The 22,964-nt window shown below is 40.9% G+C and overlaps 1 protein-coding gene across 1 annotated transcript; it reads right to left on the reverse strand.

The window, feature by feature from the left end:
• Window positions 1-2,912: 2,912 nt before the first annotated feature.
• Window positions 2,913-21,515, reverse strand: LOC309885685 (cell surface glycoprotein CD200 receptor 1-A-like). The gene is made up of 6 exons (XM_082775907.1): window positions 21,262-21,515; window positions 9,167-9,472; window positions 7,488-7,736; window positions 6,589-6,688; window positions 5,579-5,630; window positions 2,913-4,178 (listed from the first exon to the last, which is right to left on the reverse strand). The coding sequence occupies exons 1-6, from the start codon at window positions 21,347-21,349 to the stop codon at window positions 4,056-4,058; spliced, it is 918 nt and encodes a 305-aa protein (XP_082632033.1). The 5' UTR covers window positions 21,350-21,515; the 3' UTR covers window positions 2,913-4,055.
• Between the last annotated feature and the right edge of the window lie 1,449 nt (window positions 21,516-22,964).

Genomic DNA, 22,964 nt, shown 5'->3' on the forward strand with positions numbered 1-22,964 from the left:
GCAAGTGTGTTGATAATGCCAGAAGAAAGCTGACTATGTGCATCTCCTCCCAGTGGTCTTGTTCCTAAATTGTTTTACAGGTGAGTGGTGGGTAAAGCTAATACAAACACCTAGACAATAATGACTGAAGATAGTAGATTAAATGTGAGAAAATTGGAACTGGTACACATTGTGATAAGAATATTCTCTTCCAAAGATGAAAACTATTAGAGCAATGCAATGTTCTGAGTTTGATGACTCAGGCTGTAAGATTGCTGTGTAGCATTAGCACCTGCAGGCAATAGCTGCGAAATGATCCTACTTCCAAGTGGAATTCGTGGTAGACAGAAGCAGGTGTGAATTCTCATTTTTTTTTTGTATGGTGAGATTCATGTATAGTGGCCAGTGAGAAAGCTTGTATGCAAAGAAGATGTGTTCTGGAGCAAACTGGATAACGTAAGTCATAATACGCAGCAAACAGACTTCCCATCTAACTCAGTTTACAGATACTGTGTATTATTTGTATGTTCACTGTGTTGGAGCCCTAGTTTTGGATTAGGATCCCTTCATACAAGATGCTTGCAAAAAAAAAAAAAAAAAAGAACCTAAAAATAGCATTTGTCTTGTAATGCTTACAGTTTTACACATATATCGAAGGGCAATGCTGACAGAGGCAGATTATGGGGACTGTAAGGAAATGACAAGACAGTTCGATCTCGAGCAGTAATTCCAGTATGACCACACCCTAAGCAGTGTCATTTTGTCTTGAACACCCGTCATTGCAAAAGTTAAACAAAGACATTATTTGGGGCATGAAGAAAAATAATGAGGTATCTTTCTAGACGTTTATGCAGTTTCCTAACCAAGGAGTGTTCCATCTGAGGTAAATGAGAAAAAGCACAACTGTAATTGTTTTTAAACTTAACACGTGGTCAAAGATCTATGTCACTGTTTGTCTGTCAGAAAGAGATGATTTCTCAGTAGTGAATGCCAGAGAGAGCAGGTTAAGCTATGGAAGCCTTTCTGACATATTCACTAGTGAAATACAGTCGGTAGTGAAAATTCTTTGCTCAGTATTTTCTGTGAATTGGTTTTGGTCTGACTGAGTAGCTTCTTTCTGTAAAAATGTATTTTTGGAGCTTTCTTTCTAGTTATGACTAAATGCATTGCATACTTCTCTTCCCTTATGAGTTGAATATGAATCAGTTCTTACACTGCTTGTAAAAATTTTCAAATTTTTGAATTTCTTTCAATAAATGTTCTCTGAAACTTACTTCTTTAGCATCCCCTTGCCAATATGCTCATTCTCTAGATTTGTGTAAGGAAACATGCTTATTCTCTAGATACATATAAGGCACTCCCTCCTACAACTGGAGGTAGGTGGCTATGTCAATGCTCATGTGAAAGTAATCCAGCTCTAATGTCAAAACTTAAATTTCTGTTGCCAGGAGGATGAAAATAAAAGATGCTGAAGTCTTTTTGATTAGTAACTAAAAGTAAACTGAGCAGAACTATAGAACAATCACACACTGAACCAGGAAGTCTACAGAGGTCATCAGGATTTGTAGTGCATCCATTCTTTAGTACTACCAGTGCCATCTTAAAGAACAGGCCCTTGGTCTGCTGGACTTCATGAGGAGCTCTGCTGCACTTCAGTGAGCAGCACACGATCTGCTGACTTGCTGTGCATGCAAGCTCAGTGCTCAGGGTTCTGTATATTCATAAGAACCATGATTATTAGCTGCCTGATTAGAGCAGGAATGGCAGTTGTAAACTGTCAAGAGACTGGAGTGGACGTGTGAAGATAAAATACAGCAGTGAAGGTGAGAGTTGAAATTGAGCAAAAGCAAATGTTGCAGCTAGAGATTAAATAAAATATACTGATCAAATGTGCCCAAACCAATATATTTGTTCATTGGAGCAGCTGAAAAGCTGCTGACTTTCTTCCTATTACTCTGCAACATGCTGAGGAGTTTAGAGGGCAGGCTTACCTGACCACTAACAGACAGCCAACACAGCACTTTCACATGGAGAATGACCGCAGAACAGTAGCAGCACATTGAAAAGAGAAGTAGCACATACCTTGATAGAGAAATATACCTTTGCTAATACCTTTGCTAATACCTTTGCTAATCACCTAGCTGCAGAAACTGTGGCCTTCCTACCTACATGAAATTGCAGAATTAGTTGCTGTGCTGGCTGATTGGGCCTTCTAGCCACTTGGTAGCATTGGGCTTCAGGTTAGGAGACATGCATGCCACCAGCAACAGCCTACGTGACTCATTCCTCAAACTGTGCAGTAGCAGACCTGACTGTGGAACAAAGTAGAGGACAAAAAAAATAAAAAATAAAAAAATCAGTTAGCAACTTAGCAAAATCTAGGTCTGAATCAAACATGTTTAGTCCAGTGTAATGGACCTGTGAAGGAACTCAAAACCCTGCAGCTAGGCAGCAGGTTAGCAAGTAGTGTACTCCTATAAATTTAATATATTCCATATGTACCTATGTAGCTGATTTATATGCAGTGCCCTAAATATGTTTTTGAGCTTTGATCCCTTCCATTTCAAAATGACATGCAGAAATGGAGAAAAGCAATACTTGCATGCAGAGAACTCTTGGATAAAAGTGTCTGTTTCATATCTGGTAGAGTGAGACTCAATAACCATTTATATCAGTTTACATGAGCAATGCATTCAAGGAACATCAATCAAATAAAAAAATCTGTTTTGCAAGCACTAGGTCATAGCTCTCAGGAGGCTATCTCAAAAGAGAGCTCTAGCAATGGGTGGCAAAGAGATTTCTATGGTCTAAAGGAAAAATCCAGTTCTTCTGATCCTACCATCAGGTCAGGTACTCAGTCGGTATTTTAAAATAGTGAAATAAGAGGCAGTAAACAGAAGTTTACAGATGGATCTCTTTATTATTACTGTAAAGCCAGTTCATAATTTAGGTAGTAAGGCATCAATTCAAAACGTTTGAGAAACACTAGTATATAGAGAACAATTTATTTGACTTATTCCCAAAGAATATTTTGGGAAGATGAGAAGTCACCTTAACATGAGACACATTAAGATATACAAGCTAATTTACATACAACAAAGTGAGCTTGCAAGTACATTTAAAAATATCAATAAAAGATCTAGACATATTCATGAAAATATCTTCAGTTGTGATAGTAAAAATAAATATGACAACAGGTAGCAGGAATGTTATCCTTTTTGTACAATATTGCACAGCTGTAGGTGATACATTTGAACTTGTTTTGTTGTGAAATATTTGCTGTTAGTTTCTGTTAAAAATAGCTTACCAGATTTGAATAACATGATTTTTTACCATATCTTAATGCCAATACTCTTAAGAAAGAGAGGAATACTCTGCCTTCAGAGAATCTTAGGGAAAAGTAATCATAACAATAATCTGACTTACCTAATGAACATGTTTAGTGGAAATACTGAATAGAAACCTAACAAGTGAATTCAACATACTAGTGATGTCTCTTTTATAGTGGATGAACTTATAAATTCATCACTCATTTCAATTTTCTGAACTGGGAGATGAAAGGTCTTCCCTACAGATACTTTTTGCCAGTTAAAACTTTTCTGTGATTATCCATACTCAAAGCCCTTATATGAGTCATTTGTAAATTAGAACAAAGTGTCTGTTGCCTGGAGAGCATTTCATTTTAGCTTAAACACTCTTCCCATCTCCCAAGTCTGTGCAAGATAGTGTCAAATGTGTCAAAGTAATGCCTACAAGTGACTGACAAAACTAGTATCTCCAATTGAAGAATAGCAAAGGGAAGACTGATGACAACATTTTTTTTTTTTTTCCGGGAAAATCTATAGCTTGATGTCAGTCAAAGTTCCCCAAGGAAAAACAGGAAACCTGTTTGCTTTCCCAAGGAAAAAGGCAAAATGGGAAGAAAGAACTGTGCAGACTCATCAATAAGCATAGGTCTTCAAAGAGACCTAGTGAGCTATGTTGCCCCTGAATCTGAAGAAATCCTCTCAGAATTTTCTTTCTATGACCAGTCTTTTGTAAAGTGTCTCTTCCCTTTTCCAGTGTTGTTGAATCACTCATTTTGCTGTTGACAGTCCACATGGAAGATTCTGCCCCCCTGTCAGATCTGACACTGAGTTGTAAATTGTATTTTCCTTCTGCACATAAGTAGTATAAGGTTCCACCTCCGTTGTGTCATCCTAGCAAAACAAAACCAAAAAGTGTGAATACAGGAAGTAGGTTAATTTGGCAAGATTTTGCAAGCCTTTCATCTGGACTGAAGAATGTAACTGGGAAATAATGCACCAGTTTTTATTCTTCTTGGACCCACAAAAACAAAAAACAAAACAATGCACACACAACCAACCAACCAAACCAAATCAAACCAAATCAAAACAAAATAAAACAAAACAAAACATCATCTGTTGCTTTTTCTACCAAAGAAGCTGTATTGCTATTTCTTTCAAAGACTTGATGGATAACACTAAAGTATTGATTTGTGCGCTCTTTTCCTCTTCCATCTCTTTCCCTTCTCACTCACTTATTTTCACCTAGAAAATTTAGTATTAGGATCTCTTTCTCTAGAAAGCAAATCACATACTAGGGTCTTGACCAGGAGTGATTCCTCCATCAGTCTACAATTTCAGTCTAAAGATATTCTAATGAAAGTTTTGTGATGTGCCAGCAAGAACACTGGCACTTAACCAGTTAGTTTACATTAACGCAACTGTCAGCAATAATTCAGAGGTAGGGAAGCAGAAGAGGAAGAAGTAAAATAACTAGAAGTGACTAAGTCATTTCAGAAATAGAAACTGAAGCTCCTTTTTAAGTTGGTGACAGAATTTGAGCCTATTATGTGCTGCAGGTACACGGATATGCACAATGTAGATGTTTCACAACATAAATGTCTCAGCTTCCCTACACGGAAATGCTGTTATTTTTATTTGGTAGAAGAGAACAGAGATACAGAGCTGATGAGTGAATTTCTCAGCTACATGGGAAGCATGTAACACCACAGGGAATTCAAGAATATCTCCCATGTTGGACATAAGAGCTCCTTCCATTGTTTTATGAAATGCTTTGTCTTGAGTACAGTTGGCTCTTTTTGCATTTTGACCACACAAAATAAAGACTGGCCTTCAGAATTTGCACATTATCATTCTGAACATTGGGAGAGATTTTTTTTTCTCTTTCTAGATTTGTTAATTTTGTCGTTTAATGCTTTTGTTTCCTAATAGTTTTCTTAATATTCCCCAACCCATAAGATTGTCTCTCTTACTGAGCACTGTACAGCAGTTGTGGACAGTGTATCTAATATGAGCAGAGGGATGTGGTGGGACTTGCTCCTTACAAAGATAAAGCATGGCAGTTACTGAAATCTTTGCTGTTGGAAAATGCCTCTAATGTTTGCTCCAAGTCAAGATTATGGTAATGATAGTCTCTGTTTTGTACTGAGATAAAGCTAAGGACAAACATATAAGACAGAGTAGCACCTGCCGAAAGTAAAGAGTAAAAATCTAATGGTTTCTCTTATTGACCATGTTTTCTTGATCCAAGATCCCTGATTTAGTTATGGTCTAATCTGCATCGTTCTCCTTACCTCTAACGAATGTGTAAGAGAAGTATCGGGAGGTTTGGTTTTGTGACAGAGTCTGTAAAAAAGAAAATAAGCATTAAAGCAAATTTCTTCCTCCATACTAGAATTTGCTGAGGGGTCTTTTGAGCTTCTTTAATCACAAGCCTATGAAATATTTTTCTTTCTTGTTATCAAGAGCAAAGCCTAAAAATCTTCCAATGTCTTTCTGTCCGTGACTTTTGATCCTGAAGCACCCTGGCTTTCTTTACGGGTGTCTTCTGATGTTTTGGGGAGCTTAAGTGCAGAGTGGAAGCAGGTTAAAATCAAAATCCTCTGGAAGGTTGTTCAACTCCCCCTTGCTGAAATTGTATTGAACTAATTGTTCATCTTTGAGGGAGAAGGTTGGGAAGAACAACAGTTTTGGAATAGGGGAGGGACAGAACACATCTGAGGTGTTCAGTACAGATGCTAATTCAGCCTTTCTCTACACAAATGATTTTTATTTTTTTTTATTTTTTTGGAACTGCTTTCTTTTCCACGGCAAAGCCAAAAGGGGCTAGAGTCCAGTTTCACCCAGGGAGCTTCTTCATAAACAGAGACAAAATCTGCTGTCTCTTCCAGTGGCATGGCAGGATAGCACTGGCCAATGCTCTGACACTTGAAGGACCTTCTTAGGCAGAGAACCGTTCCCCTGGTCTGACCAAGAGAGACACTGACAGGCTCTCACAGTACCTGAAGAACAGATTTGCTCTGCTGCTTTCCTGTCAGAATGAAGAGCTCCCATTCAGTGTAGCAGACAATGCATTGAGGATTCCCTGCCAATTTCTGACCATCTATATTTTACTTGGGGCATTATTCAGTAAAGATGTGTGCAACGCACAGTGTCTGCAGTATAAAGTACAAATATTTGATGTAGTCAACTCAGTTACTCATAGCAGCACAGACCGACAGAATCATGATTTCAAGACACAAATAGTACTTAAAGATTTCTGCTGGCACAAGACAAGTTTTCCTTAGCACTCTGTTGTACATACCTGCAACCATGGAGCTTAAAATAGTAAATGACAGCCATGAAGGTGATAATGATCAGGAAACCAAGAGCGATGGTTATATACAGGATAAGGTCACTCTGTGCTAAAGACAAAGCACAGTCTTAATTATGTCTTCTCACTGCTACCTTCCTTTATTATTTCAATATAAGTTTAAAGTTGCTTTAGTATATACATTTTCAACATGCTTGTAAAATAAATATAAATCCTTTCGGCAGAAGGGAAAGTCAATAATGAAACCAGTCTGAGAAATGCAAATATAGTCTGTGTCAGAGAAAAAAACAGATCCCTCAAATCCCACAGTGGATACCCATGACATTTATTCACTAAGTCACAGCTGAGCCCCTTGCAAGGACACAGCTTATACTAGTATTACAATTCATGTGTAGTTCTTCAAGAAGAAAAATCCAAACCAAAAAGAAGAAACCAAATGCCATACAGTGTCAGACATTCCCTACTGAGAATTAAGTGGTTTGTTCCTGCTAGCCACACAAGAGATGGTTCTCTTTCTCTTACCACAATCTAAGCAGGAGATCTTACTGTTGCATCTCAACAAATTTTGTTGATGTTCTGCTTCCATGTGGTTAACAATAAGATCAGGACTGCTTTGAGGCTGCTTACTGCAACTTTCCCACTACCAAAAGAATACTACCACAGTAATGTACTTCCCTTTTAGGGAAGAAACCATTTGGAAATAGTGTCTGGAACATGAACGAGCTGGTGATGTTTCTTGGCACATGTGGTAGGGCACGATACTCTTGTCTATATAGGATTTCACTGAAGGTTTCTATAATTTTCATGGATTATTCTTCCTAGAAAGAGCAAGAGTGTGAACAGAGGGCTAGGCAGGATTTTGAATGCTGAACACACAAGGGGGAGCTTACGTGAGGAGCAGTATGTGGACATGGTCTCATTCAGAGTTGCGTGGTACACCTTGCAGGTTACAGTCTTCCTGTTGGTGCTGTGTGCTGTGAACCTGCTGAGCACGGTCACTGTCCCGTTGTCATGGCTGTCTATTTCAGTCGTGGAGCTGTTCTCTGGGACCCATGAGATCTCAGCAGCCGGCCTCCCCGCCGCTGCCTCGCACACGGGGTTGCTGTGGTTCTCGCAGTACAGGGACAGCCTTGGGGGCACTGCAAAACATCAGGAAGGGGAGACGTGTGGGTTGCTGCAGTTGGCAGAGGCTGTTCTTATTCTTTACCCAAAAGGAACATCATGAGAAGAGGAGAGTCAGGTTGGAGGTGCCATCCCGTCACAGCAATGTGTGCCAAAGTGACAAGGACAAAGTTTTTTTTTTTTTCTTTTTTTTCTCATTTTGGACACCTCTCCCACACTGAGGTGAGTTACCACAGCCATGTACCATTAGAGGAGGCATGGAGGGCCTCAGGAGGTGGAGGTGGGGAATTGCCCAGAATACAGGGCTGAATCAGACTTTTGTCCTGACCAGCCTTTATGCATGTGGCTTAAAATGGATTTGAATGCCAGGCTAGCAGGAGTTGGGGCTGTAACAACATCCCGTGTTTGATCGAATAGCTCAGTACTTGGAAGTGTTGCCCTGCTGTGTTTTTGTCATATTAAAGTAGCGTGTTAGTGAGTGACTACAGGAAAACAAGATGCACATGCAGACTCCTGTAGTGTACTGGGGATTGCTTCACACCCATCACTTGTAACTCTGTGGGGGAGAAAGGGGCAGCAGAAGGGAGTTCTGGCAAATGAGGAGAGGGAAGAAACAGAGCTACTAAATGACTGCGTGACCATTTGTGCCACTGAGAAAGCTCCTCTTCTCAGTGCACGCTTCTTCCTGTGCGGGAGGAGAGGAGTGTACTGGGTCTGGCTGGAATGTTAACTTTCCCGGCAGCAGCCCATACAGTGCCGTACTCTGTACTTGTAGCTGGAACAGCAGTGTTATCACACCAGTGTTGTGTCTACTGCTGAGCAGCAGTGGCACAGCATTGGGCCTTTCTCTAACCCTCCTAGGGGGTGGGCAAAAAAGTGAGGAGAGAAACATCACTAGGGCAGCTGACCTAAACCAATCAAAGGGATATTCCATACCATGTGGTGTCACACTCAGCAATAAAAGGTGGAAACAGGAAGAAGAGGGGAGGGGTGGGCTCTCGTTGAGAAGACGTCGGTCCTCCTCTCGAACACCGGCTGCATGCGTTGAGGCCTTGCTTCAAGGACGTGGTCAATCATCGCTCATTTGTGGGAAGTAGAGAGTAATTTCTTTCCTCTGCACTTCCATATAGCTTTCATTTATTTTGTTTGTTTGTTTTCCTCCCTTTTTTCCCCTTTCCCTTTTATTTCCCCTTAGTTAAATTGTTTAGTTCATGGTAGTCTTTATTTAATTATTATAATTATTTCCCTTTAATTAAATTATCCTTATCTCAACCCGTGAGTTGTTCTTTGCTTTACTTCTCCCCCTCCTCATCTAAAGGAGGGGGAGTGAGAGAGTGGTTGTGGGGTTTAGCTGCCCAGCACGGTAAAACCACCACAAGGAGCTTTGTCTGTCTGGGGCTGGAGGTGGTCCTTTGGAGAAGAGAGAAATGAGGAAGGAGTCCCTTACCTAGCACGGTCAGCTGGTACATCTCGTGGAAATTCCCTTCCTGATTTACCAGTTCGCAGCTGTAATTTCCTTCATCAGCCATTCCCACTTGCTGTATCTCAAGGGCATAAAACTGTTCTGGTTTGAATTCACTTTTCACGCTGTCACTGCAGTTTGTTCTGTTCACCAGGTTCTGATCAGCCCTGAATCCCAAGGTGCAAGGGCCTCCTATCTTGGGGCTTATTTTCCACGTCACCATAGTTGCTCTTGTTCTGTGAGAGCAGGTCATCACAGCGCTGTGACCCGCTTGTGCTGCCATTCTGTTTCCTGGAGGAGACAAAGAAGGAGAAGGATGTGTGAAAAGGTGCCCAAGGATGTCAATCACAGCCTTGGAGTTCTGGCCTGTGCTTCGGAGGGAAATGTCAGCTCTGTTACACTCCAGAGGGAGGCCCTGTCTTTGCTCATCCCATGTTGTCCTTCATCTGGTATTACAGCTGTTTATTGTGGAGCTGGTAGTGTATTACAGACTACCCTCTTAAAACTATCAACGTTTCGCTCTGGGTCTTAGTGGATAAAACAGATCCTGGAGGATGATATCCTGCTCTTGCACACTGGGTTTAGCAGGTCAGCATCCAAATCCTCTGTGTTTGGAGCCCATGTGAACGAACCATTCCAGCCCGACCACTTTTCCTACTGTTTAACTAAGTTCTCGGGAAATGTTTTCTAACATGCAAAATTAACACAGTTCACTGCATTTTAGCTACTTACAGATTCCCTTAAAGGTTTTTGCTTTTTCATTTTGAGGATTAAGTATCATGCAGGTGAAGACCTTTCCAAATCTAGACCTAGCTCCTGCATTCTGGTAGGAAATGTAGCTGCAATATTGCCCCATAGTACAGTACACAGTATAGTGCTGTAAAATCTTAGTTACTCCAGCTGTACAACATGTAAATCAGAGTGTAATTCTGATAATTTGTTGGTTTTGTTTATTTGTTTGTTTTCTGCTAGAAGAGGACAAATATGTGGGGATAGTATATCACTGAAACCATTCACTTCCCATTTTTATTAAAGAAAGGAAATAATACTTAGCTTTCTGCTGCTCATTACTGCCAGCATTCATTGGTTAGTGTTTGCAAGCATTGCTGAAGATGAAAAGTGCTAGTTATTTACATTATCTTCTGATACACAAATCCACCAGCCTCACAAATGCTTGTTTTCTTAATTCAATTGTCAACAGTATTCTGTGATACATGGTTGCACTGTATTTAAATGACTTTTTTTTTTTTTTTCTATATGACATTGCAAGAAAATGTGAGATGCATGTTTTAAACTCAGATGATTTTACCAGGAGAGGAACTGAAAGAAGCCTTTTGTCTCATGATGAGTTCTGGATGGGAGTTCTATGAACGTCTCCAAAAACTGGCAAACAAATTGTTTCCTCTGCCAGTTTAGCACTGCCAAGTGCCTCAGAGCTCCAAGTCATACCATCAGGATGGCTGACCTCATCTAAAAATAACTAAGCAAACCTAAGCCTTCAGACAGACTTTGTGTTGGGGCTGGTGTTTGTTTTTTTTTAAACTAATGTTTGCAAATAGTGACGACAAGTGACAGTCTTGTGCCTGTTTAATGTTGTAAGCTTTTATTTATGTCTTAGAGCAATATCATTTTAAATGTCTTTCAACTCATTTGAACTCATTAAAGAGGTTAAGATCAAAGGCAGTCTGGGCTGCAGTGACAGCACCCTTGTTGAGTTTGTGATCTTGAGGGATATGAACCTGGCAAATTAAAAAGAGGGGACGCTGAATTTTTGAAGAGTGAATATCCATCTGTTTAAAGACCTAGCAGATGAGACCCCATGGGATACTGTCCTTAGGGTCAGAGGAGCTGATCAGAGCTGGCAACTCTTTAAAGATGCTTTTCTTAGGGTACAGCAGGTCTCCATCCCCATGTATAAGAAATCAAGCAGGGAAGGCAGGAAACCAGCATGGCTGAGCAAGGACCTGCTGGTCAAACTGAGCTGTAAGAAGGAAATACACAGGCAGTGGAAGCAGGGACATGTGGGCTGGAAAGAGCACAGGGATGCTGCCTGGATGTGCAGGGATGGGATCAGAAAAGCCAAGGCACAGATGGAACTGAGCTTGGCAAGGGCTGCAAAGAACAAGAAGGGATTCTACAGATACATTGGTCAGGAAAGAAAGGCCAAGGAGAGAGTTCCCCCTCTGATAAACAAGAAAGGAGAACTGGTAATGAAAGACATAGAAAATGATGAGGTACCCAACAACTTCTTTGCCTCAATCTTCATTGCCAGTCAGGCTGCCTACATCTCTCATTTCCCCAAACCTCTAGGTGGGGGCTGAGGGAGCAAATTTTCCCACTGTAAGGGAAAAGCAGGTTGGAGACCACCCCACCTGATGAAACTGTAGAGGTACAAGCCTGTGGGACCCAATGACATGCATCCCAGGGTCCTGAGGGAACTGGCTGATGGAGTTGCCAAGCCACTCTCCATCATATTTGGAAAGTCCAGGCAGTCAGGCAAAGTCCCCAGTGGATGGAAAAAGGGAAACATCACTCCCATTCTTAAAAAGGGTGGGAAGGAAGACCCAGAGAACTACAGATCGGTGATCATCACCTCTGTGCCTGGGAACATCATGTAACAGGTCCTGCTGGAAGCAATATCAAGGCACATGCAGGACAAGGAGGTGATCTGAGACAGCCAGCACAGCTTCACCAAGGGCAAATTGTGCCTGACCAATCCAGTGTCCTTCTATGATGGAGTGTCTGCATCAGTCGACAAGGGAAGACCGACCAATGTCATCTACCTGGAATTCTGTAAGGCCTTTGACATGGTCCCACATGCCGTCCTCATCTTTAAATTGGAGAGATATGGATCTGAAGGGTGGACGATCCTGTGGATAAGGAGTTGGCCGGATGGCTGCAGCCAGAGTATTGTGGTCAATGGCTCTATATCCAGGTGGAGGCCAGTGATGAGTGGTGTCCCTCAGGGGTCTGTCTTGGGACTGGTACTGTTTAATATCTTTATCAGTGACATAGGCACTGGGATCGAGTGCACCCTCAGCAAGTTTGCAGACAACACTGAGCTGAGTGGTGCAGTTAATACAGCAGAATGAAGGGATGCCACCCAAAGGGACCTGGACAAACTAGATAAATGGACTCCAGTGAACCTAATGAAGTTCAAAATGTGCAAGTGCAAGGTGCTGCAATGGGGTTGGGGCAGTCCTAGACATGAGTGTAGACTGGGAGAAGAACTCATTGAGAGCAGCCCTGAGGTGAGGGACTTGGGCATTCTGGTGGATGAAAAGCTCGACACGAGGCAGCAATACATGCTTGAAGCCCCAAAGGCCAACTACATCCTGGGCTGTATCAACAGAGGGGTGGCCAGCATTGTCCCCCTCTGCTCTGCCCTTGTGAGGCTCCACCTGGAGTACTGCATCCAGGTCTGAAGCCCCCAGCACAAGAAAGATGTGTGTCTGGTAGAGCAGGTCCAGAGGAAGGCCACAAAGATGATCAGAGGGCTGGAGCACCTCTTCTATGAAGAATGGCTGAGAGAGCTGGGAATGTTCAGCCTGAGGAGAAAGCTCTGGGGAGACCTCATGGCAGCCTTTCAGTACTCAAAGGGGGGTTATCAAAAAGACAGAGAGCAACTTTTTACTCAGGGAGATAATGATGGGACAAGGATGGATGGTTTTAAAGTAAAAGAGGAGAGATTTAGATTAGAGGTTAGGGGAGATTTAGATTAGAGGTGAAATTCTTCACTCAGAGGGTGGTGAGGCACTGGCACAGGTTGCCCAGAGAAGCTGTGGATGCCCCATCCTTGAAGGTGCTCAAGGCCAGCCTGGATGGGGCTTTGGGCAACCTGATCTAGTGGGTGGCATCCCTGCCCATGGCAGGGGTTTGGAACTGGATGGTCGTTAAGGTCCCTTCCAACCCAAGCTCATTATCCCTGCTTGTCAGCTGTGTGGATGGGTACAGTGCTCCCATTCACATTATCACCTGATGCAGAAATAGTCCGGCATATTTGCAATCTCTCAAGAAAGCATATGCAAAAATGGAGCTCTGCTTTCTAAAACCGAGAGTGTAGTACCAAGTTCAGATAATTTAAGATTTTGAACTGGGTGACCTAAAATATCGTAGCTTACAAGCAAATTAAGACTGGGCATGGGTAAGACTTGTTAAAAATCTACCGAACAGGAGCTTATAAAGAACAGCCATTTTTGTAACAGTTTCTGATAAAAACAGGATTTGTCTTTCTTTCTATTTCAAGCTAAGTCAGTCTAATGAGATGTCAGGACTTGCTATTTTTTACCACAGAGTTAGTTTTATTTAAAGATAGACCAAAATGTTTGTGCTCAGGAATGAGTCCACAAATAGCTGGGGATCAGCCAGCACAAAGGCAGTTCTTTAAACGGAAATTATCCTCACCCCTATCCTATTCTTCCTAGTCAGCCATAGCTTTACTTTAGTTTGGAAATGTTGATAGGACCTCACAGAATCACCTCAATTTAGCCAAGGACTGAAGTTGGACATGCCATACCTTTTCCTTCTAGTAAGTATTTCAAAACCCTTCTAATCTCTAAATGTATGCTTCATTTGAACATTAACCAATACACTAGGAAGTGATAGCTCTTTAGGTAACTCATAATTGCTGGCTATACTCATTCAAAGAAAAGGCCTGAAAAGAAATCTTTCCTGTTCTCCATGCCTTTACAAAATGCCTTCTTTCCCCTAGTCCTCTTCTCTAGTCCACCAGCTTTCAGTGGCTTCTCAGGCCACGTAGAGACTCCACATGACCCTTCCTTTTCCCCTTTTACCATCACATCTATGACTTCTTGTGGATCTGTTCCAACCAAACCTTTTGCAAGAGTCTGTTCCCCAGTCTGCTTTCTTTGCCTTTCTGCTGCCTGCCCCAGCCTGCACTTGTAGGTAGAGCTCAGCAGCTCTGTGGGAGGACACCATCTCCCCTTTCCTCCAGGAATTTAACTAAGCATAAAGGGCTTGTGTCTGCTGTGCAAGCAAACTAAACAAGCAAAACTATTCCACTCCTAAAGAGGAAATGTTCAATGCTGCAAGTGTTAAAAGTCAGACTAGTCACTGCACCAGTGTTTTCTAGAATGGTGCTTTCATTCTGTAAAATGGCTGAAGGTCAGTTGCTAAAGTTTCCTCTGTGATGGCTGATTACTTCAAGACCCGTAGAATCAGGGCATATATGCCACACACGTCAGCATTTATCTATTTGAATGATAGCTTGGAAACAACCCAGTACATTGTACGGCTTCTTTTCTAAAGGTGAAATCCCATGTTAGAGCTGAGCTGAGCTGAACTAACAGCATGCTGCAAATTAAAAAGGGGATAACCAACGCAGCAAAGGCCTCGCTCTCTGTGGGTCTGCAGAGAATAAGAAAATTGAAGAGGTGTGACCTATCAAGCTCATCTCAGTGCAGTGATAAGTGAATGATGATAATCAAAGGTCAGCCCTGCTAAATATTGAGTTCTACCCAGGAGAGATGATATGAAGAATCATATATCTACACATTTGTTGTAAATAACTTCTCATTTTCAGTCTTAATCTTCACAAATGAGTGAACAATGGAAAATGGCAATCATTTATTCTGTTTGTCAGAAAGTGCAGAGCCCAGGAGAACAAGCTGTCAGTCATGCCGATGTAGAAAATAGACAAGTCAGCTTCAGGGAGCTCTGTACAGCTCCAAGCTGAACCAATCTATTTGGGTTATTGACATAAATTCAGTCAGTGTAAGCTGATTTATCTTTGGGGACTCCTGTGACAGGTTATGAGTAGGTAGGGTTGGAGGCCTTTGGATCGAAGTCTTCTAATTTGACTCCAGCCTCTGAAGTTAACCTAATTAAAATACAAGTAACGTTATGTCATCCATCCTTCAGTGTCTTCCCTTGACTGCTGAAGAAGATTTTAAGAGATGTTTGAGGGGGTTCTCAAGCTCTGTTCTAGTGCATTGAGTGCACTTCCCAATGCACTGACAGATTCCAGCTTCATCTTTGAAAGTGGATGTATCCTCACTCAGGAAAAAACATACTCAGCCCAGGAGCTCGTATTTGTGTTTCAGAAATGTTCTGGTTACTGTTGTCACGCTAAGATTACTGTAATTGAAAAAAGATTTGGGGAAAAATTGCCCTGTTTTTCTAACATGGTTTCTGTAGTGTGTTTGACAGCTCTCGTGGATAACTAGTTACACCAGTTCCTTTACAGTGTCACTTAGTCATCTCTCCTGTTTCTCAGAGTTTTTCACACAGTAATAGGAGAAAGACGTATTTCAAAAACAGGAAAATTTGATTGTGAAACCACTAAATTTTTCAGGGGAATCACTGAAAAATCAGACAGCTACACAGCTTGAAAGTGCTTTTGATTCCTTTCAAGTAGGAAAGATTTCCAGCCTCTGTTATTCTTTATAGCAGATTTTAACCCACAGTAAAACCTTTTCTTACCCCCAGAATGACTCAAGTTCCATGACAGCCTCTTTAGAAATTCAGCTGTTAAAGAGTTTTTTCACACTGTAAAGAGACTTCTTTACTTTCTCAGACGTAATTCTCTCGTGTCTTTATTTCTTACAGTAACAATCTACAGTAGCATTTTGGTGCATCCCCCCCTCCCCGCCCCCGCAGTTTAAACTTAGAGGTATAATGAACTGAAACAGTGATTATACCACAAGTAAATGACTAACTGTATCTTGGAATTAACATATTATATGAGTCAGAGCAAGTTATGATCGAAAAGGCAGTACCGGATGCTTGGAAGAGGCCAGATACAATAGGCTGAGCTCTGCATTCTCCTTCTACCACCAGAGTGCCTGTGACCACTTAGCAAGGCTTGTCTGGAATGAGGAGAGAGAGAAACAAACAGAAGGGCTTTGTACTAGGGTAGAAATTGCTGAAGTACTGTCAGAGTTTTTTATGTGGCAGGTTTGTGACTCTGGAAATGTAGCCACAACAGCAAAGGACGGAGTACAGGCTGAAAATCTGCCCTGCGCACTGGATGAGTAGTAAGTAGTTTGAGTGCTGTGAGTTTCGTGACAGAAATACATGAACCAGCTGCCCTGAGTTGATGTGACTCAGACTCTTGAAGCTGCAATCACAGCTTTTTCAGTGACAACGCATCTTTAAAAGGGCAGCATTGGACACAATAAGAGACTTACAGCTTTATTGTTAGTTTCCCTCTAATACTCTTTTATCCGTATTTGTCATTATCCCTTGATAATGTATTCTATTCCCATTTCATTTTATTTAGGCCTTTTTCCCATCTTCAGAAATTCCATTCTTTCTCACATCCAAATTCTTCTTTTGTTCTCCTTGTAACCCGTTTCTGTTCTGCCACCATTAGTGTCCTTTGCAGTGTCAGTCTCTTTTCTGCTGTCTCATCCAAACTCAAATGGCAAATTTAAAACACAGCCAGAAAATGACACTTTTTCACTATAAACTCTAGTTTTTCAATATGAATTGTTTGCAGCATGGCTGGAATTCTTCTAGATTTCAAACTTTAATATCAGGAAGTGACTTCATATGTTGCAGAGAGCTGAGCACACTGGCAGAACTTCATAAAGAACTCAAGGTTTCAGTCTTCACATTCAAGACGGAATATACCTTTGCAGTTGCCAAATACTAGTTGTTAATGTTTCTATGATCTTCTCGTGCTCTTTAGCTTTCTTCAGTGTCCTTTCAAGCAGTAATTCAAAACAGTTGTTTTTGTAGGCAAAAGAATGATGCTAAATCTCACCTAGTTGGAGATGAGATTTGATACAGTGTCCTCTCAAAAATTATAAATCAAGCCAAAGAAAGGAGGGGTAACTGGAGGGAAGTATGATGGGTAAAAACTGTATCAAGGAGAGAAAGCAAAAGGCAGAGTTGAAAGGAAGTGTCAGGTTGAAGGTAGCTTGCTGATGATGTTTCTCAGCAGGCAAATTTTGTACGAATTCTGTTTAGCATTCTTAATAATGGTATTGGCATTTGTATCAGGAGTGTGTGAAGAAATTTGTTGAACGCAGAAAGCATATGGTATTATTAATATAAAGAAGGGAAATGTCACAGAAGAAGACATCATTAAAATCCGTCAGCTCAAAATGTAATAACAATGTAAATAGTTATTACAATAAATTGAGAAGCATTTCATGATAGAATGCCTGCAAAAATGATTTGATGCAGTGATTTAGAGGTCTTTTCTTGAGGCTGTATTTGAGCAAAAGGGCTATATCTCAATAAAAAACATGGCTTTGTAGAAAAAAGGATAGGTATGCTGCTCTATTGGCCGAGTTAATGTTTGAGTGATGTGTTGGAATCATCTAGTTTGCAGAATTAACACCTTTGCTCAAACCCTCCACTGAAAATAAATCATCACTGGACTTAACAAGCTGTTGTATTTTATATGACCCTGGCTGTTAACTTTGAACTTGCTAGAGCAACCTCTGCGTGCAGGGTGAGTAGATCTTTATCCTTGCAGAATGTGAGCTGGAATAGATGAGAGGAGAAGGGGCTTACGCTGTATGCCAAAGGGGTTTGGGTAGTATTTCTTCCAGAGTAGCACTGTGATGCCCTGTGTAACAAACTGCAAAGGCCCTCTGGACACTTCCCACTACAGAAAGAGATACAGAGTGTTTCATACTCTGTTCTGCATGCTGAATTTGACTTTCTACTCTCTTACTCATGAGAAGACCAACAAAAAAATTGTTTATTTACGCTTAAGTGGCATTTTCCTGTTATTCCAAACAAAAATAGAGCATTGACTGCAAAAGGTGGGTTGTATGCCCTCTTCTTCATACTTTCCAGAGAGCAGATAAGGGACTGCTGTGAAAACACACTAATGACTTCACTTTTCTATAGTTAGAATCTCAGTCACACCTTGCTTAGTGTTCAGCTTTAGCATTGTAATTTTTTTTCTAGCCTTTTCTTACTCAATACAAAGATAAGGCAGCGTAAGAAGATTCCCTACGCTTTATTCTTCTGAAAGATTGTACCTCTGTGTACAAAATATATCAGCTGCGAGTATTAAGTAGAATGTACATCTGTAAGTGCATTACCAATTAAAGAAAAGCTGCTTTATAGTCACAGAGTATGCGGTGTACTTGCAAAACCGAACTCCTCCGTTTCTGGGGTTTTGAAACTAGACACCTTTAGACATCGTGCTTGGACCATATCAAAGTAAAATGTTATGTCACATGAACATGCTTTGAAGATTGTATTAGGGCAATTTAGATGACTCCTGAGAATTTTTTTTGCTTAATTTAATAGTACGGAGTTCTGTTTTAAGTGTTTGTGTAAGAAAAAAAAAAGGCTGTTGTGATGTAAAATGTGTTTTTAGTGTAAAAGAAGACAAAATAATTCTAGCACATAGAACCAAAGGAGCAGCAGAGCAATAGTGAAATCAAGACAAACGTATATTTATCAGAATTGTTTTTTAGCCTATGATTTTTGTATCAGGAGCAAGATTGCAGAGTAAACTAGAATAGGAGGCAACAGAGACAGGGGCACTGAAACACCCAAAGACAGTGGAAATGAGAAGGCAGTAAAACACGCTAGTCTACTAACACTAGTGAAGGAGAATTTAAAAGTTTTTGTTTGTTTGTTTGTTTGTTTGTTTTTAAGGGAAGAAGCTAAGTGAAAGCAGTTGCATTCAAGAAAGTTAGGTATCTGGGTGAAATTGTACTACAGACAGGTTGCTCTGAAGTTTTAATGCACTGTTATTCACCTTGTACACTCTAATTTCAGCACTGAGGCAATGCCATTGTTTTCAGTTTTTTACTCTTGGTAAAATTGAGCTAACATAGAGAATCACATCTCATTATTGACATCAGATTTCTTTGTGCTTCCACTGAAGCACACTGTCATATCTGTTGTCACAGACTAGTACTACAGATCCAGGACTTACACAGCTGAACATTGCAAATGTTACTCCGATAAAAAGAGTTTAATTGTATGAACCTCCTATGGAAAAACTTGCCCTCCCTTATCCCCTTTCCTTTGGAGTATGCACACAACCACAAGGTGTCTTATTTGTTTAGTTAAACAAATAAATAATTTGTTTAGTTAAACAAATCCTCCTATGAGGATTCTTATAGAAGGGTTGGTAGTACAGATCGTGCACCAGCAGCTTCCATAGCATACTGTCCAGCCCTGCTTGGGGACGGATCTAGACACAACAATCATGAAGTTGCTGCCCCTTCCTCAGCTGTAAAAACTGACCAAGGCACATGAGGCAACATATTAAAGATATGTTAAGGAAAACATTAACACATGTAAAGCCTGGTTATGCACAAGAGTTTTTGCATGACCTTATTTCATTCACGGTAGCTTGCTCTGGTCTTCAGAAGGGGAGCATAGTTCCTTCAAACTTCATACAATGTTAAACTTCTCTGGATAGAGAACACACACTAGATCATCTTAACACATCTGGCCTGTGATCTCTAAGGGAAAAACCTCGTCACTACACCTTGCTGAGAACCGTCACAATAATATTGAAGGAAACATGTTTAAAAACAGCCTTAGCTAAGAACTTCCCATCAAAAGTGTGCTGTTTGTTTCGGAGGGGGGAGGTTCAAACATGAAGTTAGATTTTAATGCATCTTTTTTGTGTGTTCTTTGAAGGGGAATATCATTGACTCAAGACACCAAGAGGTTAAAATCTAATTGTCTTCTAGAAGAAAAAGAACTTTCTTTGGCATTAGATTTTTTTTATATATTTATATATATATATTTTTATATATATATATTTTATATATATTTCCAGCAAAGTCCCATTTTAAAAAGAAATTTTGCCCGTAGGATTCTCCTTTGTCTCCCCCATTTTTTTCAACAGTTTGTGACATGTCCATACTCCTTTACTTTTTGAGCAGCTGTACTCAAAAGCATAGACTGTCTCTGATGATACCATAACCTGTGTGTATTACCTTGAGACAGTTCCTTGGTATTCTTCTGAGATAATTTCTTTACTGGAAGAATGGGGACATGGGAAGGGAATGGTTTTTGATTGTTTGTTTGTTTTTAACCTCTAGTGTGTCTGTTGTGAGTCTACTAATGCAGAGTTTAATAAAAGTATGTGAAGATTTCATTTTTTTTTCAGTGTGGCACTGAGGTTATCATTTTGATCTCGTTTGATCTGACAAACGCACTACAGGCAGGTGTTCCCTCACTGACGACAATAACTGTATCCATTTTACTTAAAAAATATCTGTATATTTTAATATCTTTAAGGATAGTATCTTCTTTTCTGTCTGAGTGGAATGAAATATTTCATGTCCATGCAGCTTAATTCTACTTGTCCGTAATAGTAATGGACATAAGCACGTTACGTGTTATTCAGAGATGTCCCTATCTGGCATTTTAGGTTTCTGGAACTGCTGCTCAAATCCCTAATTACATGAGCAAGTCCCTGGACTGCCGCATGGCATCTGAAATAGCGCAAGCTCAAGAAATGCAAATGAAAAAAACCTAGGAGACGTTAACTGTCATAGCTAGAATATATTAAAACTAAGCCAACTACACTAACAGACAGAGTCAGAAGGGGTTAGGAATGTCACTATCTTTGGCACCAAAGCCCTGACCGTGCTTGATAGCAATCGTTCCCGTTAGCCTCAGAATGAAATTGCAGAAACTGCTCCTGGCTGTCAGCACACCAGTGATCTTCCACCGCTCCTAAGAAAGACACGAGATCCCTGCCCGGTTTCGTAGTGTCTACCAGCTCTCCTCAGCAGAAACCTCATGGCCAAAAGCTTCACGTTCACAAACGCCTTCCTGGGCATATTTTTAATAGGTCAAATGGATCAGTTTCTCAGAGGATGTGGATTTAGTGGTCTTAGTAAATAGGCTATCTGTGACTAGCGGTACATTATAGCCACGAGTCACTAAATAATTGCCTGTATAGAAGTCACAGGGATAATGACTGGCAGCCTTGGGACCACTGAGAAAAGAAAAGCAGGAGCAGATATTTGGGAAGCATGTTTTGATTGTGCTCCGTAAATTTTAACAACTAAAGAAAGTCATAACATGACACATAGCCCTTACGGGGAGAAAAGATCTGTGCACATTTCCCTTTCTTCCACCCTGACAGCTGAGCAGTCCCAGAGAACAGTTAGACTCACCCGTTATTCTTGTGAGCTTGGTGATGGTGAGCAGCACGAAAATACACGCAGCCTTTCCAGCAATCTTCATGTCAGCTCCTTTTTTCATGGCTCAGGCGGCTCCGTCACTCCATCCGTCCCACCGCCAACCTAGCTGTGGTCATGGGGCATATTTCTTGCCTGCCAGCGCATCCTCAGCAGCCAAGGCGAGTGTTTTCTCTTCCCCCAACCTTCTCCACTCCTCTCCTGACTGCCTGGCTCCTCAAAGCTGGAGAGGTTCCTCCTTCTGACTCTGAGAGCAGGAGGCTTCCTGTGCTGAGAGCCTAGGCGAACGCTGAGGAAACAGACTGAACAGCTCTGCCTTCCGTTCATTGGCTCTCCTCAGGAGGCTGATGAGTGAAGATAAACCCTGCAGCACAGCTCAGATGGGGTAGCAGTGGAGGAGATCATTTAAGCCTGACTTTAATATCAAAAAGAAAATCTTCATTTTGTGGCGCTAGAGAGAAACTTTTTCTTCATCCTTGCCACTGCTGCTATTCTGTGTCTTCAGCACTTCTTTGTCACTACCTCAAAGAAAAATCCTTCCTCCTGTCTTAATGATTTCTCCCTTCAGGAGCTACTGACAGCTTTGTTTCCACCTTGAACAACAAAGCTTTCCAGACCCCCAGACCCTGGGAGGAGAGACTGAGTGAGAGAAAAGAAATATTCTTTTACATACTTTTCAGCAGAAATCATAGGAAATCAAGCTGGCCCACATCTTTCAATTAATTTTTTTTTCTTCAGGATACTGCGGTTTTTGGGGTTTATTGTTAGTTTTGTTGTTGTTGTTGTTGTTGTTGTTAGCACCGTACCTGTCTCTCCACTTCCTCACTTTAGTCTTCAGATTCAGAGCTTTCTTTTCCTTTCTTAAGCCACAGCTCTTCCCTGGCACAATTCTGTGGGCCAGCAGTAGAGAAGGTTTCAGCTGTTGAAAATCTACAAATCAGAATGATTACCACCAAGGACAGAGACAAAAACAGTAAAGACAGAAGAAACAGATCAACAAAAATCAACAAGAAATTGAGGTGTTGAGGAGCTTGGACAGCCCAGCACATTTGGACATCAGCAGGCTGCAGTGATGACAGTAGTCTGATGGTCTGGTAATTTTGTTGGGTCAGACTAGTGTTCAAAAACGGTCTGCATTAATGTTCGCTGGAGCAAAGGACTGTGAATTAAGGTCTTACGTAAATAAGTAAAAAGACTGATAAGGAACATGTAAAGAAAATCAGGCAAGGCAGAAAGAAATTTAATCTTCTTGGTCCTAGAATCTTATTATTGACTGCACTTTTGTGTGGTGAGGAGTACTGTACTTTTGTCCCACAAGCTCAGTTTTAAGCTCAGTTTAACATTTTGATGCTTCTCAGCAGTTTTCTGAGGTTTTCAATGTGCTATCCACAGTAACACTCTGGTTTATTTTTTGAGTAATTACCGTTGATCTAGGAATTAGTGATGCATGTGAATAGATAGCATAGGTATATTTTAGACAAGGACATGGAGAGGAAGAAGTGTTTGTGTAAAGGAAAGAATTAGGCAACGTGTAAGCAGTATGAGGCCTTGGATGTGTAAGAAATGGTGCTCAAACTTAACGCAAAGGCCAAATGAAACTAAGCTGGTGTAAATGTGCAGACTGGATGTAAATTGGCAGACTGGATGATTGCTGAATGAAATGAGAGACTTGAAAAACG

Source organism: Aythya marila (assembly GCF_965140915.1).
Source record: "Aythya marila genome assembly, chromosome: 1".
Taxonomy (NCBI): Eukaryota; Metazoa; Chordata; class Aves; order Anseriformes; family Anatidae; genus Aythya; species Aythya marila.